Here is a 19,553-nt window from a genome sequence, read left to right as displayed (position 1 = left end):
CTAGCACAAAAGGTTAGAAATGGCCTGAGACCATTTTTAAAAGTAATTTTTATGTTTTCTTAATTAAAAATTAAGAAAGTTATTAAAAAGTGTATCTTTCTGTATCAAATTTGCTTAAGATTATCGATATGAAGTCCAAATATCTCTGTGAGAACACATCATGAAAGGATGTACTGTTCAATATCACACTGCCTAAGAAATAACCCGATCTATAACCCAAGAAGTAACCACCTTGTAATGTACATAATGAAACTTACTGACTGGTCAGGAAGTTAGCAAGGTACAAATGCTGTCAATACTGCATTACATTTTCTACTAAAATTTCAGAAATTTGTTGATGTCAGGTGTCTTCTCTCCAGCACAGACTACCCTGACATTCAATATGCTATGAAATGCTGGTTTTCAAATCTCTAATGAATAGCATGAACTCATGACTCTAGGTATGCACAGGAAAAGAGCAATGCTTTAATAGATAAAAAAGTGGTCTCAGAATCAACTACAATATGTACAATCAGGATATAGGCACACTAGATTTCATAATGCAAAATTAATCAAATCCATAAATGCATGTACGCTACAATGCCACTTCAATATTTGAATTCCATTTTTAGAGGAACCTCAAGGCTTTAAAATTTTCTGATAAAGTACATTCTATTGTCAAGCACCCAGCTTTGTACAAATTGCAGTAAGAAAATAGGAGGAAAAGGCTGCATTGCCTATCAGAATAGGTCAGCATTACAAAAAGTTAATGGAACTTGAAAGGAAGTACACTCAACCTGTAATGCACCATATGAATCAGGAAATTGAGAACTACTTTTCAAAAATAGTTAGGGTCAGCAATGTTACAATCTGCCCCTGAGGCAGGTTAACTGAGGTTCTTGTTACCAGATCCCTCAGGGCAGACTAGAGTGATGCAACCCTGAATGAATGGTGGGGGTTTTATAAATAAAAAGATTAGATAGATAGACAGACAGACAGGCAGACAGATAACAGGTTCATTTTGGAATAATTTGGTTAAAACGGAGAGGAAATATGTAACAGATTTGGTTATTATCTATAGAAATAGAGCAATATAAAAGTAAAATGATTACACCTGAGAAAATATACAAGGAAAATAAAAAGAAAGAATAAGAACAGATAGCGAAGAGGAAAGGTATCACCACCCTATGAAACCTGATTTTTGCAATTTAGATGTCCAGTGGTTGAAGTAACAGTTACAATTTCAATCCATTAAGGCCAAGGGAAATCCCTGAAACCCAAAGTCCAATCGGTTCCACAGGTTCAGGTGGGAATGCTGAGGTATTTCTCCTCAGGGAGGAGTTTTACAATGTCTCTTGCACCACTGTGGATCATTTGCAGTCCTCTGGCGGCAGGCCCAAGAAATAAGTCTGGAGGCAGACACGACCCACCTCTGTCATGCCAGCTTATTTGAGCCAGTTCTGCCTTAACAGAAGGGATAAACACCCTCAGGCCTAAGTGTGAATGCTCCTGTACCTCTCAGGATGGGAGAGAATCTTCTGCCTGAGCCAGTTGTGTAAGGGAGGAAATTGGCATGATAAAAACCAGCAAACCAGCCACATTGCAGGATATGCTTCATGGAGGTGTTTTCCCTTATCTGTTTCAAACCCTAGCTTGCTGCTACATAAAGGTGGGTTTGTCATGGTCATCCTCTGGTGATGGGTGCTCATCCCCTCTGCACCTGGGCAGACCAAAAAGTTGCATAACCGCATATCCAAAAACACTCCCCTTCCCCTGTGGTTGAGGGGTGCAAACAGCCAATTGATTGCATCACTAGCTTTTAATATTAATCTCTCACAAAAAGCAAAGCAAAATCCAGTGTTTCATACTTTTTCAAGCATGTACAGTAAGTTAATTCCTCACACTATATGTGCACTAATACAGCCTAGTTTATGCAAGACACTCATTTTCAGGGAGGGTAAAAAGCTCTTGACTAATTACAAAAAATACATTACATTCAAATACATTTAGGCCTTAAAATGATAGTCAAAACAAACCACAGCAAGTGTACATTATCACCCATATATAGAATAATCCCCTTGAGTGTGCAGTGGGTTTGTTTGTTTAGTTTTTTTTTCGTTTTTTTTTTGCTTGTTTTAAAGTAACAGACATTTAAAAAAATAATGCTTTACAAAAATACTGATAGAGGTTCACATTACTACAACCTCAATAGTCTCCTCTTCTTTCAACATTTTCTATGATCTTAGCAGTATCCCCAGTAGGTTTTTTGAGTAACCACATGCTGCTCAGGCTCCTTTTGCATGAGATCCATTGACAATACACTGTGTCTCTGTTTGTTTGCTGATATATTTCAAACCATTTACATCCGAAAGCTTCTGGTTCTATGAAACGGCTGAAAAGGCTTTTTTAAGGCCCACATCAGTATTGGTGGTTTCTGTTTAGTTTTTTCAGGAAATAGCGTCGCTTCAGTTTCAGGGCTAGGAAATCGTACTCTGTACACTTCAGGGTAAGATTTCTGAAACTAGAAAAGTACATTAATTCAAATTAAGAATTTATTCAAACACGTACAATAAACTATTAAAGGGAAGCTTGCATTTCTGGAATGGGGAAATTATATCTCTAATGGACTTTCTACACGGCTATATAGAAAATTAGGCAGTATTTCTGATTTGGGTTGGTTCATCACAGCATAGTTGTTCTAAAGTATTATAAATCTTGACATCCCCATGTGTAGCCACTGTTTCAAATTTCAGTATTTCTCTAGAAGAATGCATGTCTAAGACTTGATAAACATTTTCAAATTGAAATTAGAAACTCTGGAGAAAAATTTATTTACTTGCTTGAGCTTCTTCTTTTTATCCTTCAAAGACATTTCTTTATTCATTACAATTTCTTCCAACAAAGCTGCCAGTGGTTCTTGAGAGCCAGTTGCCCTTTGGTATTCAAATTCACCTGTAGTGATTTGGTGACAAAATGATGGAGGAGGAAGTGTTGCATCACTATCAGCCCCAGCATATTTTATCTGAAGATACAGTAAAAAAAAAAAAATAGCTAGGTTTTCTGCAAAACACTTGCATAGATTGCCTTAATCAATTGACCACTCCAAGACATTAAGTAGAGGAAATACTGAACAGAGCTTGAACTGTAATTTTTATCTCCAGCCCTAATTGAGTGAGTTCCAGTAAGTCAAAAAACATGACAGAAAGGAAGCCTATTCAGCTTTTGAAATAAGTTCAAAATTACTTTTCTAGTAGGAAATAAACAAAAGAACTAAAAATCATCTTTGAACAAAAAGAAATTACGGTATCAGGAAACAGATGAAAAAACTGAGCAAGTAAGGATGGTTCTAAAGGGGGAAAAAAAAAGAACAAGAATGAAAACACTTTATAATAATTCTGTTTTCTTCACTACCACAAACATAGTTTGCCCATTCCATGGGAAGATCGTGCTGACAAACAGGAAAACATATTTGAGACTTCTCATCTCTAAACAAATTCAATATTTGTTTAGTTTTATTTAAACATAATTGTGCTTGAATATCAGTAGTCAAAATTAATTAGATCTCAAAAGCTAACAGAGACAGAACAAAACCTTGTAAGAACTGTCGATCTTCGGAGAACAAAGGATAAGTTCAGTCTAGAAACAGAGAGACAAAAGAGGCTTTCTCACTAGATACTTACTTGGACTCTCTGGAGATGTGCAACATGATCCTCTATGGAAGACTTTAAAGCAGAAGGAACACTTAAGATCTCTTGATAATTATTCATGAGAAAAGATACTAGTTTAGCAGCAAGAAGTTCATCCAAGTCTATTTCATCCTTTGAGCAGAGAATACAACGGGAAAATGCCTGAACCATCTGAGAGAAAATACACACACCATTATAATATATGTTTCTGTTTGGGAGTGAGGAGTAGAGAATCAGGCTACATTTAAAAAGTGAACTTTTAGAACAAATATTTTAACGTCACAATACTTACTGTACTTCAAACATATCAATATTTTTTTAGATGTATTATGTACAGTGACATGTGAGTGCACTGAAGATTGCTCCTGCTTCATACAGATAATCCACTCCTGACTTTAGATATAGAATGAATGAATTCCATTTAATTCTCAAGACTTTGTCAAATAGCCACTTCACATGGCTATTTGAAGAGGGTATATGTATTTAGAGATTCTTTTTAAAATAACACAGGAATTTAATAGAAATTAGGCACCAGAGAAAAAACCTGAAACCACTATTCTGAAATCATCAAATAAAATTTCAGGTCTAGTTAACTTCAGGTAGTCTTGTGCTCAAGCACTCACTTACAAGAGTTTCTGTTTGTGCACCAATCACTTATAACATTAAAATCACAGAAGATTTTAATAAAGACTTTTGTGATGTACCATACATTACATTGCTGAATTAATACTTTGTACAAAACACTCAGACTACAAGGATTCACTTCTAAAATCAACATTTCAATTACAACAATAATTTTAATGAAAGACCACTTACAGTTAATTAAATTATAACCTTGGCAGTAAAAAATTTAATTATTTTAATCAAATGCTATTCAGAGTTCTCTAAAAACTTAATTGCTGTGGAGCACATTTAGATTTGTACATGCTGTTATATGGTTTTTAGAGAATAGCTCTGCAGCTTAGTTTTCCATTGCACTTAATTTTCAAAGACTTTTAAATTAAACAAAATAAATATATGTTGTTAGCTCGTCAGAATAGTTATGCCTAATGACTTTGTAATAAGATGTTGTTACACACATCAGTGTAGTAATATCACTACATATGTTCCTACAGAAGAATTAGCAAAAATTGGAGCTTACTTTAAGACACTTCTGTGTGGTGAAAAAAAAAAACAACTACTGAAATAAACAGGTGGGATTTTAGTTTTTTTGAATGGCTGAAAACAGGTAAATCAGAACATTCAGCTCCGTATTTTTAGCTATGACTGAAACAGGCAGTCTTTTTCATTCACACTGTCTGAAGTGATAAAGAACACCAGAGACTTCATCTGCTTTGTTTTTTTGGTTGATTTTGATTGTTCTTGGGGGTTGCTTGTTTGTTTGTGCTTTTTCCTACTCAATAGTGAATTCAGTGGTGATTTAACTTGGAAAGGTAAGGAAACCTCTAAATTCTGAGCAAATTCTTTGTGTGCTCACAAATTGCCATGAAATCCCACTTTATTCAAATCCAGATTAGCTTTCCAAATAGCTGGGACATACAAACCAGTTCCCCAAACAAGCAAATTGTATTTTGTTCATACTCTCCAGTAAGAATCTTTAACCTGTTCTCCAAAATCTGTCCAGACCTTTTACCTTACACTTATACATACCAAAGTTCTGGTCCTCACTGATTCAGAAAGACGTGGCAAATCCTGGTTTAGACTAATTCTTGCCATCATTCTCACCAAAAGCTGTAGTCTTTTCCTATTTTCTGGCGGAAGTAGGAGGCAAGATATCTGAAGAGCTTCTACAGCCTTGCTAGGTTTTTGCAGCAGTCCTGGTTTATATGAGATCAGAAGGTTGGGGAACATTTCTCAGTTATATATTTCCATAACATTTAACATAACATTTCTAAATCTAACTCCCAAAATTCCCTTCTTATTCACTCAAGATTGCCTTAGAGCTCCATTCCCCAATGAGAATGGAATGGAGATATCACTAGATTTGGACTACTAGGACTTAAGTTTTTAGAAGATTTTCTTCTGATGCACTGGAAGACATTGATAGCCATAATCAATAACTCTAAATATTAGAATACACTAAAAATTACAGCATTTTTTTTCATCCTTTGCTCTTTTATTACCTCAGCACTAAACACAACTGAATGGTATGCACAGATATAGCAACCATGTTAGATAAATTGTTACATCTGTGACAACAATCACAGGGAAAGAAAATGTGCTTATACATGAGCCTGACACCTATAGATATTAAATCTGTGCCTAATTCTGCTTATTCCTCCTCAGGAGAGGAATTGACATTTCTCCTTTTCTAATTCCTGTTTACCCATTTCTGCAGCCAGTCGAGGTTATTCTGCATGGTACTACAACACTGCTGCATAAGCTACTCTTCCCCATTTTAATTTGCATGCTTGTTTAGGGCACTGTGCCCAAGTTTAGGACAGAATGTGCCACCTCCCTGGTCATTAACAAAGTGATAATCATTACTGGCCACACTACCAGCCCTGGCATGCTTCCCACTGACTGACATCCAGTCAGACTTTGTGCCACAGATCACAACCCTCTGAGCCCAGCAACTGAAGGGATTTCTGAGTTTACCTCACTACCCACCTATCCAGCCTGTACTTCCTAGAAGGATGAAATGGAACACAAGTGTTGAAAGCCTTACTGCTCTCAACATAAACAGTATCCACTGCTGTCTCCTCATCCACCATTCTGGTAAACTCCATGATGGAAACTGTTTCTTATTGGAAAAGAAGTGTGGACTAGGTAAGACATTTCAAGGAGAGGGGTAAAATACTGAAGCTAATTTTCATGGTAAAGCTTTTTCTAACTTCAAAGGAAGATTTGGCATGCATATTGATGCATATGCTTAGAAGAGTAAGGAATGATTCCATATCAACACTTCACTTTTTTTTAAAGAGATCACAAAATTAATGTTTGACTTCTTGAAACAGCACAATATTCATTGCTTCCACATACATACTGGCATGAATTCTTTCTTCAACTTTTACATTTACAAAATAGTGTGAAATGATAGTAGTAAAACCTGAAAGATGTGAAAAAAATGGAAAAGCAAACAGAAACAGAATATGAAAGCAGAAGAATAAGTTTTAAAGACATAAACAAGAGCTGATTAAAAAAATTAAGTCAGAAAATTGATTTATATTCCATATGAAGCAAGATTGACAATTCACAAAGTATATATACTAAATTCCAGAAACAGAAGTGTCATTCTATATTCCTTTCTCATCTCAATAGTTTACTAAAAACACTGTTGTTCACACAGAAAGAAGCTCAAAAAACTAACATGCTACAAAGCGGTTTTACTTTTCAACTCAATTGTTCTTTCTGAAATTTGATTACATAAAATATAATCAAATATTTACTGTCTTACTATTTACTGTCTTTCTATTTACTGTCTTTCAGTAAGCCATCTGTAGGATCAGAATTGTCAATTTTAATATAGTGTGAACTCTGGAAAGTTCTATTTAATAACTAAAACATTGCTTCTTTTAAACACTACATTAGTTAATGACATTTCTAAATTAAAGCAACATAGTATTTCAATTCCCTTTAAATATCATATTTCCAGGGTTAAAAACTGTACTTAAAGCCCTAATCCTTTCTAATCTAGACTTTAGTCAAGCAATTTCTAAAAGATTATGAGAGTTTTTAAGACATTTAAGCACTTGTAAAAAAAGAAAAATCTATTAAAATCCATCTGTTGCATGCTGAGCAATGAACAGAGGCCTTTAATAATATAAAGACAAGCAATGAAAGACTTGAACTAATGTGATTAAAAAGACACAAAAATAAAACCACTGTGTGATATGAAATAAATTTAAATATTAAACTGTTCTCTATGTAGAATGGAAAGGATAGGCCCTAAGTAATTAATCTGTGATATTATTTAAGGTAAAATAACTCCAGAAAATTAACTCTAAAGAATAGTTTTTTCATTGGATTCCAAACTACTTACCTAACACACTAACAAAAACATCAAAAAAATTAAATGTGAGAAGAGGCTCTTTCATCTGGCTAAAGTAGTCCACTATCGTTTTGAAGACATCTCTTTCAAAGCCTGAGTACGTAGGCTGCTTCAGATCTGAACAGCTGGGCCCTACAAAGAACAAAAAAAAAAAAAAAAAAAAAAAAAAAAAAAAAAAAAAAAAAAAAAAACAAAAAAAGAGAGAGAATATTGATTTTCAGCCACTGAGCAGATCAGTGTTTTCTAATCCAGCCCATTAAAATGGATCATTAGAAGGAAAAAAAAAATAAAAAAAAAGATTAATTCTTCAAAATAAGTGAAACTTTATTGATCTACTACTTACTGATCTATTCCAAATAGGTCTAGTGAGATACAAAGTAGAGGAAAAACATTAATAGACTAGCTAAACCTTTATATAATTAATTGAAATAAGCTACACTGGAAGGAGAATACATTCTAACAAGTCTTTTCCAACTTTCTTTTAAAAAATCATTGTATACAGGATTTAATAGAGTGGTATAGACACAGTCAGTTCAATTTATTTTTTGGGGGGTGGGTTGTTTGTGGGATCTTTCTCCCCTTCTGAATTTACTTACAATTTACTAGACATTTCATTGCAGATAATATCCAATGAGGTAGTTCCTCTGCAAAGGGAAGAAACAGAAATTAAAATGACAAAAAAGAAAAAACAAGAAAAATATTCAATGTTAGACAAAAGCAAATCTGAAAACAATTTAACATTCCTCCTGTGTGGTAAATCAAGTGACTCCAAAGGCAGGCTATACCTTAATGTAGGATCTAGCCTGAATTACATCTATACTTCAGTACCTGCACTACTATCATACAGTTATGCATTCTGCCCTTGCAGCTCAATCAGCAAAACAGGTCATATTACAAATCTTTTACCTACTCTAAAAAAAAAAAAAAAAAAAAAAAAAAAAAAAAAAAAAAGGTCAGACTAAACCAGTTCTAGATACAGCCTTCCCTGGTGCTATACGATGAAGTGTTTACTTTGTACCCAAGATGACGAAAAGCACTCATATATTCAGTTTTGCCATTTCTGCTAGGAGAAAGTTGATATTTTGAGATGGTCCAACTGCCTTTGAAATGAGCACAGATATGCTCTGAAGGCAGTTTTATTCACAACCAAACCAGGTTTTAATGTCATATTTAAATTTCTCTGCAAATCTCATTAAAATCTTGGTGGCAATACTGTGATAGATCAGAGCAGTAAAGATGCTTTATTTTTTCTCTGATGTGCAAACCACTTTTAAACATGGCACTAGCTTCAAAACTCAAAACTCTCTCAATGCACATCTTCGCTCTCTCACAATTTTTAATACCAAAAACTCACCCAATGTACATTTTGGATCTGTCAATGTACTTTTAATACATTTTTTCTTCATGTAAACACTCCAGTTTGGGTAATTAAAAGGATAGGGCCAAGAAAGTTACCTTGAAGTGATTAATATCTCTGTATTTATAAATGGTAAAAAGTTGCTGCTGTCTTACATTCATTTTTCAGCCCTACTAAAGCCGGAATCTGTTTAAGAGAGTAAATATAGAATAAATGCTGACTCTAACTACTGGGATACCAGAGGAGAACAATAGCATTTTAAAAACAATAGCATTGTAAAAACTAGAGTTTTTACAAAGTAGATTGCAATATTTAAAAAAAAAGAAAATTTCTAAAATACTCACTTGATTTGTCCTCTAAAGTGACAATGCCTTGCTTATTGACATTATATACATTTTGAACTATATGTTTTGAATTCACAAGTTTTGTGTCTAACACTTCATCCAGAGAATCCAAACCCAACACCTTTTGTAATCTGCAAAAATACATAAACATAGGTCATACACCATCTAATCTGGAAAAGGCAAACACGAGGTATTAGGATACAATTAGGATACAATTCAGAAAAAAAATTCATTTCATAGAGAATATCTCCAGTTAGATGACAGCCATAAGGACCATTCATCGCAATTCCCGCTTCTCACAAAACTGCCTAGATTTATAGAATGCCCGAAACTGGAAGGGATCCACAAAGGTCAACTCCTGGCTCTTCACAGCACAACTACAAAAATTATACTACATGCCTGAGAGCACTGTCCAAACACCTGTTGAACTCTGTCAGGCTTATGTGCTGTGACCACTTGCCTGGGGAGTTTGTTCCAGTGCCCAACCACTCCCTGGATGAGGACTCTTTTCCTAATATCCAACCTAAACCTCCAGTGACAACCTCAAGCCATTCCCTCAGTCCTGTCACCGGCCACCACAGAGAAGAGATCAGTGTATTCTCCTCTACTTCCCATCACAGATTGCACTGCAATGTCCTCTCAGCATCCTCTTCTCCAAGTTAAGAAGCCAGAAGATCTCAACCACTCCTCATGTCTTCCCTTCTAGACCCTTCACAATCTTCATAGCCCTAAAAAAGTTTTATTTTATACCTAGAAAAGGTCTAGTAATTTTAATACCTAAAACTATACCATGTAACTGAAAGCACAGCCAACATGCTCTTTGAACTCTGTAGGGCTTGGTGCTGTGCCCACTTCTTCAGGGAGGCAGTTCCAGTACCCAGTGAAGAACCTTTTCCTAATGTGGAGGGAGTCTGAACCTCCCCAGCTGCTTGATTCCATCTCCTTGTCTTATCACTGGTTACCAGAGATCTTCCACATCTCCCCCCACTCCCCTCTCCAGAAACTGTAGGCTGCACTGAGGGCACCCTTCAGCTTTCTCAAAGCTTTTGGTGACTGTACAGCTCTTTATCCAGATCTCACTGCAGGCCCTGTCCACCCTTGAAGGAGTCCAAAGTTCCTTCTAACCTAGTATCATGGACAAACTTAAGGTACATTCAATTCCCCCATCCATATCATTTACGAAAACATGAAAGAGCTCTGGCCCTAGAATGGAGCCCTGCAGAGCCCCACTGATGACTGCCCACCAGAGATAACCACATTTACCACAATCCTTTGTGCTTGACCCAAGAGGCCGCTGCTCACCCAACAATATTATGGGGCTCATCAAGCTGCATGCTGGACAATTTATCTAGAAGGATACTCTGAGAGACAATATCAAAAGCTTTGCTTAAATGCAAATAAACCACATCAACTGGTTTCCCTTGGTCAACTAGATGGGTGACCTTGTCATAAAAGAAAATTTAATTGGTTACATAGTAATTTCCCTTTTTGAAACTGTGCTGGCTATGACCAATGACTGTGTGTCTATCAAATATTTTATTATTAACTCCCAGAATAATTTTCCATAATTTTACAGGCACTGAAGTGATACTGACAGGCCTGTAATTAACAAGGTCTTTGTTCTTTGCTTTCTTAAAGTTGAGAAAATAGTTGCCAGCTTCCAGACAACAGAGGCCTCTCTAGAATTCCAAGATAAATGAAAAAATAAGGAGAAAGATCCTGCAATAACATCATCCAGCTCTTTCAATACCCTGGGATTAATCCCATTGGGCTTCATAGCTTTAAGCACATCCAGCTTGAGCAGAAAATTTCAAACAAATTCAGCGTCAGTTGTGAGTCTCCCTATTCCCACAGTCATACTTTTCCAGCACAGAACTGTGGGAATTCCAGTGTCAATCATCAAACTTAAAGAGTCCAGGACTTTCTGTCACATGAATGCTACTGCTCACTGATCAAGCTGTCAGGGTTTCAGCATCCTTCCACACAATCTGCTGTGCCAACCCTGTTTGCCCACCATGGTCTTTTGGTTGGTAGAGCTCTATAGGGAGCTTTATGTGAAGGAGGGCTTGGCCACCACTGCCCCTGGTCTCACTTGTCCGGGTCCTATCAGCTGCTGCCATGTGAGCTCTAGTCTACCAGGGTGTCTCTCCATTCCCCTGAAGTTTCCTTGGTTCAGGAAACCCAGAATACACATGCCATCTGCTGCCCATCATGCTGTCACCAAAACTGCTCACCTCAGCAGCAAGTGCATTACTTGCAGATAATGTGCTAGGTTTACACTAAAGTCATTCTTAGTAAGACCTCAACCATGCTGTAATATCATTAGTGTATATTATTTCTTCCTCTGCAGAAATAGTCCAAAGCAATAGCTTTAACTTTGCATAGGAGATTCCATTTGAATGTAGTAAATGAATCTCTAAGCTGAATCTCAAAGCTTCAGCACTCAACTAGCTATGTCATTTATCTCATACAAAGTATTGTACTTGCCATTGAAAGGTTCCATAGCACTTCTACATAAGTGCTTTTATTTCCTAGCAACAAGAAAAAGAGACAGAGAAAAAGGTGATTAAACAAGACAAAGCCCACACAACAAAGAATTGTATAACACAATGTGCAGAAGTCAAAAGGCACTAAGCACAGTGAAGGTTTTTTTCAGACTTTATTTGCTGAGTTTGCTAGCCAAATAACAAGTGGTAGAGTTAGTCTAGACACTATGGCTTTGAAGGCAACGATAAAAAGTGAGTGGGTGAAATTACAAGTATTACCAGAGAAGATAGACAAGACTATTACCTACTACACAGTTTTACTATAAGAGCAAATGACTCATAAGTATACTCACCGTGATAAAGTCATGGATTTCCATATCTCTTCTATATTTGTTTGTGTTAGTTCTCTACGGAACACAAGTTTGCATGCTGGTACTTCCCCGATAGCTATGCTGTGTCGCTTGTACCACATCTCAGAGTTCTGAAATCAGAAAAAACACTCCTCATTAATTGGTGGCTTTTCAAGTGTTAAACAGTATAAAACATTTATAGTACAAAATTGCAAGTGTTCTTAAATTCCAGTGAAGTCTTCAGGATGCAAGGTAAGTATTTGTGTCTAAGAGAAATGAAATATTTTCTCAATCTTACACATTGCTTCTCAATTCCATAACTTGTTCCAAAGCTGAAAAATTATATGTGTCAGAATAACCATTAGAGTTCGGAGTCAATGTCCTTTAATCCTATGTTCAGGTCCTATTCATGATTAAAATCAGTTCATCTGCCATTTTAAGATTAACCATCTGTTTATGGAAAAGTTACTGGAGAATTATGATACCAACGAATTAGAAAAAAAAAATCCTTGCTCAGCATATACTAAAATAACTAAACATTAAGTTTAATAACAGGTTCTATACATAAAGAAAGTAAAAGCAAATCACTACATCTGAAGGTACCCGTCAGATCTAGTCCACCATCACAAAAGTGTAAAGTAAAGCTGAGAGTGCAGAAGACCACTATACTTTTTGCAACCTTCATATCCAAGTTTATTCTTGAACATTGTCATCAAGGTATCAATGGGTGGACATACACTGCAGCTTCTATCAGCAGCATTCTTTTCAAGGGAAAACTCCTAATCATTCCAGCTCTTTGATTTACACTACAGACCAGCACTAAAGCACATTAAAAGTTTTCCTTATAACCAGACCACAAAATGCATTCCAGAAATGCACTTAAATACTCCAAGCACTAATTGTTTCTCATTCCATGGCAGACTAGACTAGAGCTAGTTGGAAGCAAATAGTACCCTCTGAAATTAAGGGTCTGGTCTTTCACATCAGTATTTCATGACATACAACCATGCTCATCAATCTACACACAGCCACTAAGTGCTCAGATTGATGCTGAAGCAATTCAAGGTACCATAATTTTCAGCTGTCTACTTCAGCATTGAATTGGAAGCTAGACCTAATTATAAAAGAGGCAGCAGAAAGAAGCTTGTAGCTTTGCCTCACTTACAGTCCAATGTATTAATCCAAACTGCAAATGGAAGAGATTTTGAGCTATGCCAAACTCTATGCTGTTGCATACAAGTCAGATGCAGACTTTTGCTAATTCTTATCAGGCCAGGATGCTTGGATGGAAATTCAGGGCACAGCTGGAGGCTGTAATATGTTACACCTTCAACAGACACTTGCTCAGTAACTACAATACTCCACCTTCTCATTCTCATTTCCTGTCTTTGGCACCATCTTTTCTTCTCCTTTTGGCACCATCTTTTCTTCTATCTACTATTGAAGCACTAAGGACCATGCCTTTCCTCTTCAGAAGCTTGCTGTACATGAAGAGTACAGCATGATTTGTACACAGTTGGACTGTAAGTATGGAATAACCATTCATTCAGAACATTGAGATATCCAGCAAAATGGTAGGAGCTACTTTTCCAAATAGACTATGGTTTATCAAAAAATCTAAGGCTAGACTCCTGCTCTGCAGGGCAGTAATAGAAAGGCAAAAATCATCAACGAAATCCTTAGTTCACAAATTATGAGAACGCACACATATAAGATACACTGAAGTAAGACCTCAGAATATATACACAGAAGCCTATTCTTTTACTATGTCAAGGTGAACAGAGTTGATACAATTTTGGTTTACTAATAAAACCAAGTTTTTCCAACCATTTTATAAAGGCTGGATCAATCCACATAAGTATGAGGCCAGATGACTTCCTGAGCTTACAAAGGATAACTGAAAAACCAGGACCACTGCTCCTTAGCCAAAACATATTCCTTATAGAAAAGGAAATTGAGTCAGTACTTACAGCAGCTAGGAAGGTTGTAATAACTGTATATATTCTGATATCTGAAGTGTCCAAATAAGAGTTACAGTGTGACTATTTTGTCTGGTAATATAATAAATGCCCTATTGGAATTTCAGCAAACTGGAATAAATTTATGGGAAAATACACCCATATGGAACTCAGGTTCCTGAGGGCATTTTAACGTGTAGCACAAAAAACACTAAAATATTAATTCTCCGGCAAATTTTAAGAAAAACTCAACTTCACCAAAGTTTAGAATAAAAATATTTAGCATTTAATTTTACAAGCAAGTATTTTGTGACACAGCACAGAGGTCATCAGCTCAGTTTTGCTTTCCAAATATGCTTTTGTCTGGGGAAATAAAACTGGGTGCCTTACCATTGCGACGGATTTCACTGGGATGGGCTCTTGAGAAGGGCCAGCCCTTGGTTCATTCCAGTCTGGAAATTTAATTACTTCCTTTCCACATGAAGGTTTCTTTGGGTATGACTTCAGTGGCGAGGAAGGAGGAAATCTACAATTAGAGAACATTTTTAAAGTCTCTGAATGCCAATCTAATCCCTATTTACCAATGCAAAACTGTAGTCAGCCTTCACATGCAAAAATACAACAAATGCTTTGGACATTCACAGCCCAACTTAGTTCGCTGTAGACTGGTGTTGCATGATATGTAAAACATCGTGGAGTGTCTTGTTTGCCCTCCAGCTGCTGCTCCACAACAGTTCAGGTGCTTTGTACCTCCCACGACATAGCTGAGCCTTGGGTGAATCTCTGCTCCCCAGTGCGTCTCTTATGGCACTAGCGGTCTTTGCATAGACAATGACATAGATCTTCACTAAGAGATGTTGATTCTGCTGAAAAAGCCGTGGGGGTGTTTTCCCCCATGTCAAGTGCTTTGTTAGCATGCATTTCCTAAAGAAAAGCTACATAGCTAAGCCACATGACTAACACTCAGACTTAGTTAGAGTGCATGCAAGTGTCCACACAAAGTTTTGCCCACATTACCAGGTCCTTCTGCGTTTACATGCTTTCTGTGCGAAGATCATATCCTGCAGTTCTTTTCTGGATCATATCCTGCAGTTCTTTTTTCCAGCTGGTTTTGCAGGTAACTATTTGACTTCTTAAGGCATTTCAAGAAGTGCCTTGAAGAAATTAGCAGAAATAAGCCCTAAACCAGCTCTTGTAGAAAAGAAGGAAAACAAACTATCCAGGCTGACCAGCACCAAATTATTGCTAAGCTCAGGTCAGAGCATGTATAAGGGAACTAATGACAGCGTATCAGAAAGACAAATCAGTTCAATGGAAACACCTCTTCAGACTGGCCCAGATCCAATCCTGTTGACTTGCACACCCAGGTTTTAGATGCTGAGATTGCTGATGCTTTAAGCAACTGCTTAAGCCTCATTAACTTTTTTAAAACAGAATGTAAAAGACAGATACGTCAGTGACTTTGCAACAAAAACTTGCACACTGCTGGAAAGTATACGTATGTATCCTCCCAGAAAAAATGCTTGGGAAACTCTCAAGTTTCTCAAAAATGTCACCTCATCCTCTAAAGGCACTTGAAACATTTAATAAGTTTTTCATTTAGATTTGTTCTGCAGTTTGGTTAGTCCAGTACTGTTACACTGAATGGTTAAACACATTGTTTTGACCACACACACTGAGCATATTCCACAGTGCCCTTCAACAGCACATCTGCAACACAGAGATATCACCCCCATCAGACAAATCCCCAGAACCCGAAGCAAGTACCTGACTCTCATCCTGCAAGATTTACTCTGTTTTTTAATGGTAAGCCAGACTACATGGCAGATGTTCAGCTGTTGAGTGTTCTCAACCATTTTTCAGATATTCATTATTTCTTAAGAGTTTAATGTTAAAATAGAACATACCCACATATCTGCAAGCCTTTTTCCTTTGCCTTACACTATTCTCAGTAGTTTCCTGTTTCTTCTCCAGTTCTTCACAATTTTTAGCTTTGTGTCATTTGCTGCCCTGATTTGCAAACAATCAGTAAAAGAAGTTGTTCTTACAGTCACAAAAAGGAGGTGCATTCCCCTTTCTCAGGTAGCATTACAGCAAGATCTAGATGAAGAAGGATTAATGTCACTCAAAGCAAAGGATCGAGAAACACTCCAAGGCTGACACACCAAGATCAGAATTGGTTATAGCCAGCAACACTAGTTTGGGGACTTTATAAAAAGAGGAACTAGAGATACCTGTTTGTGTCCAGAACAAAGGATCCTGAACAAAGTCAACTAGCAGTGATGTCCAAGATACAACAATATTACTTATATTGTTATATCTTGTTATAACAATATAACAAGATATAACAATATTGCAGAATTCCCGAAAGATTGCTATCATTGCAACAGTGCTAACCCCTTTGCTTTCAATAGACTGGCTTAGATTCCAAGAAAAAGAATAAAGCCCAACAGCTCCCAAAATGTAACTTCTCATTCATTATTGTAGACTCAGCTGAGCCAGTAAGTCAGGAGACACTGATAAGTCTTTGCTATTTTTAGAAGTCACATTAGATCTCATCTTCATGTTTAATACTTGCCAAATATTCTCACGCAATCCAGCTTTTGGCAATATTTCTTTTGCATACTCTGTGGATGAACAAGAGCAGACAGCTACACTTATATGTGAAGTAAATGAGTGACACAACTGTGTACCACAGTGTGCCATTACAGCATGTTAACACAAATTTATACAGAAGGTACGAAGCATATAACTTTTCCAAAGTTAGCACCGTCACTAGAATTGACTCGTACAACTACCTCCATCAGCACTGTGAGGAGAAAACACCCGGTATTTTACATGTAGCATTAGGATAGCCCACCAGAGGGAGCTGCCAGGACATTGAATGCAGCACTAAAATAGGCTGGAAAACCGGCGTCTAACCGCTTAAACAGGGGAGAAGCATGTCTTGATACTTAAAGCCGCGAATAACGTATGTAGCTTATTTATGCACCAAGCCCAGTGAGGAAAAAAGCTGGCTCCAGTTCAAGATGCATGAAAGGTATAAATTTTTAACTGAAAAAAGTTCAGTTAGTTATTTTTTCAGTGGGAGAGGGAGAAAGAACATCACAACAAAATATATAATAAGAGTTCTGTTGCCCAATAGCAGATCAGTAGGCAGAGCATGCAGAAAATTAGAACAGAAATATTTCACCCAGCCAACTTCCACAGCCTGCAGCTCAGTAAAGTCATGACTGAAAATACAAATAAATAAAAGAACAAAATAATTTGAACATATACTCATGCTAATGCAAAATAAACAAAAAACCCCACAGCCACACAAACACAGCAAAACCAAACCAAAGAAATACAGAATAACACCAGCAGTTATCAAACCCCATAATAAATCTTTTGACAAGAATTAATATCAGAAATAAAAAGATCAATAGAGCAAAATGAAAAATTGACTTAATATATATCAAGTGGGAATTCAGTTCTACATATTTCCCCAAAGAGAATATTAAGAAATCATTACTTAAAATGAATATGTAAAATTTGAGTATGTAATAATAGCTATAATAAGTAGAAGCATAAACTTATTGCTAGCCTATTTTCCCTAATGTTTTGCATGATGAGAACTCCCATTTCCTCAAAAGAAGGGCCACCATGATAAAAGTTACAGATCTAGACTTGAAGTAATGGTGATCTTTATAATACTTCTGCACCAAACAGGACACTAGAAGATGGTACAAATGCAAACCCTGCAACTTCTGTCCACTCAAACCTTAACTGAGGTCACAAGAGGCCAAAGAATCCAGTCCATTAATGCTAAGCTTTTATTACACTGAAATTTCTTCTCCTCTGTTAACAAGCCACCAGCCGAGATGTTCAACAGGGATTAGTAAGGAACCAACCTTAAGGATAAGCAAATAAAGCTTTGTCCCTTGTCCATCTACAAACTAAGGAGCATAAAAAATGTTATAAATTTCTTAGATTCAGAAGGCCTTTCTCTTTTCTCCGAAGAAGGTGGAGATGGCAACCAAAATAGTCAGGAGGTTGGGGTGAAGGAGGACAATTGGAGCTGGGTGACCAATGGCATTCTCACTTCCACCTATGTGTCCTAATACGTACTCTTCCAGCACCAACAAACCTGATGTCTGCCATCAGCAATGAGAACTCAATACCATTTGAAAGCTGCAAAAGCTTTTGTTGATATTCAAAGAATGCAACTGAATAGAAGTGACCTTCAAAAACATTTCAGAATAGACAAGAAAACTGAAGACAAACATGAAGTCACGACAGCTACCCATTACTAAGAAAATTAAAGTCTTTAAAAGGAAAAGGGGAAAACGTGTCAACACTTTTCAGAGGCATTCTGCAAAAATGCTTGTAAGACACGAGCAAGAGTTATTACACCCTGTTTCCAAAAAACTAGGGGTTTTTTATCACCCTATAGAGGCTTACCTATATAAACGGCCATCGTCTTCAAAGTCCTCTTTGCCCCACCTTCCTTTAATATCTTCGATTACATGATTTTTCAGAAATTTTTTAAGCAGCTTAACCGTTTGATCGCGAGTCACTTCTGGGCCAAAATTTTGGTTAGAGCCAAGCAGCTCATGCAAACATTCCACTGCCTCCGAGGCTTTGAAGCATCGCTCGTAGCTCTTGAAACGACAGCGATGCTTCCGTAAGGGCATCCCAGCACGGAAGAGCTCGATTATCTCGTTCCACTGGGAAAGAACAAAGCCAGTCGTTACGGGAGCTCTCCCCCCAGGTTTTCCTGCGGCCAGAACGCAGCCGGCTCTGTAAACAGAGCTACACCCTTTTGTCACCGTCTGCGTTCACAACAACACCGAAACCTAAGCCCAGGATTTAAACTGTGGCGACCCGAGAACAAACACCAGGTTTAGGCGGCTGAAATATTTAGCCCCATACTACCACCGGACCTACGGATACAGCTCTAGCCTCCCTTAGGTTTTACCGGGACAAAAGGCACAACCTGCCGCTCCGCCCTGCCGGCCTCTGCTCCGCGCCAGCCGCGGGCGCCTCCGCCCCGCAGAGACGCGGCCTGGGAGCAGCGGCCGGCACCAGGAGGCCGGAGGGCGAGTGGCCGCGGGGGCCAGCGGCGCGGGAGGGCGGCGGTGTCGGGGACGGCGGCGGGGGCACTCACCAGGCGGGTGGCGCGGTACGGCCCGGGCCCCACCAGCCGCGGCTCCATGGGCGCGGCCGCGCTGGCTCCGCGCCGCGTTTGAATCCAGCCGGGCGCCGCCGCCTTCGCCCATTGGGCGGCGGGCGCGGCACGTGACGGGCCCGCGCCGTGCTGGATTGGCGGGGCGGGGGCGGGGGTGGGGTGGGAGCCGAGCGCCAGGGGGCGCTGAGGGGCCCCGTCCCGGGCGGCGGGGGCGGCCCCGTGCGGGGGCCTC

General features: G+C 38.0%; 1 protein-coding gene across 2 annotated transcripts; it reads right to left on the bottom strand.

The window, feature by feature from the left end:
- Positions 1–2,338: 2,338 nt before the first annotated feature.
- Positions 2,339–19,348, bottom strand: DEPDC1B (DEP domain containing 1B). Of its 2 annotated transcripts, XM_058043646.1 has the most exons (11): positions 19,301–19,348; positions 18,595–18,860; positions 14,542–14,677; positions 12,197–12,324; positions 9,358–9,488; positions 8,253–8,300; positions 7,648–7,788; positions 5,316–5,482; positions 3,660–3,836; positions 2,816–3,001; positions 2,339–2,500 (listed from the first exon to the last, which is right to left on the bottom strand). In XM_058043646.1, exons 1-11 carry the CDS (start codon positions 19,346–19,348, stop codon positions 2,339–2,341), a joined length of 1,590 nt encoding a protein of 529 aa, XP_057899629.1. The 2 variants fall into 2 exon arrangements, with proteins under 2 accessions (XP_057899629.1, XP_057899630.1); XM_058043647.1 differs by lacking the exon at positions 2,816–3,001.
- Positions 19,349–19,553: the final 205 nt, after the last annotated feature.

Source organism: Melospiza georgiana, chromosome Z, assembly GCF_028018845.1.
Source record: "Melospiza georgiana isolate bMelGeo1 chromosome Z, bMelGeo1.pri, whole genome shotgun sequence".
Taxonomy (NCBI): domain Eukaryota; kingdom Metazoa; phylum Chordata; class Aves; order Passeriformes; family Passerellidae; genus Melospiza; species Melospiza georgiana.
This window is presented reverse-complemented; position numbering and strand designations above follow the sequence as displayed.

What these genes read in the sequence shown, in the direction of transcription:
- DEPDC1B (XM_058043646.1), bottom strand. Translation starts at nt 19,348, where the DNA reads ATGGAGCCGCGGCTGGTGGGGCCCGGGCCGTACCGCGCCACCCGCCTG. An exon ending in CAGTGAAATCCGTCGCAATG is followed by an intron (nt 12,325 to 14,541) that starts GTAAGGCACCCA and finishes TTCTGATTTCAG; the next exon opens with AACTCTGAGATGTGGTACAA. An exon ending in AAAAGAAGAAGCTCAAGCAA is followed by an intron (nt 2,501 to 2,815) that starts GTAAATAAATTT and finishes GTACTTTTCTAG; the next exon opens with TTTCAGAAATCTTACCCTGA.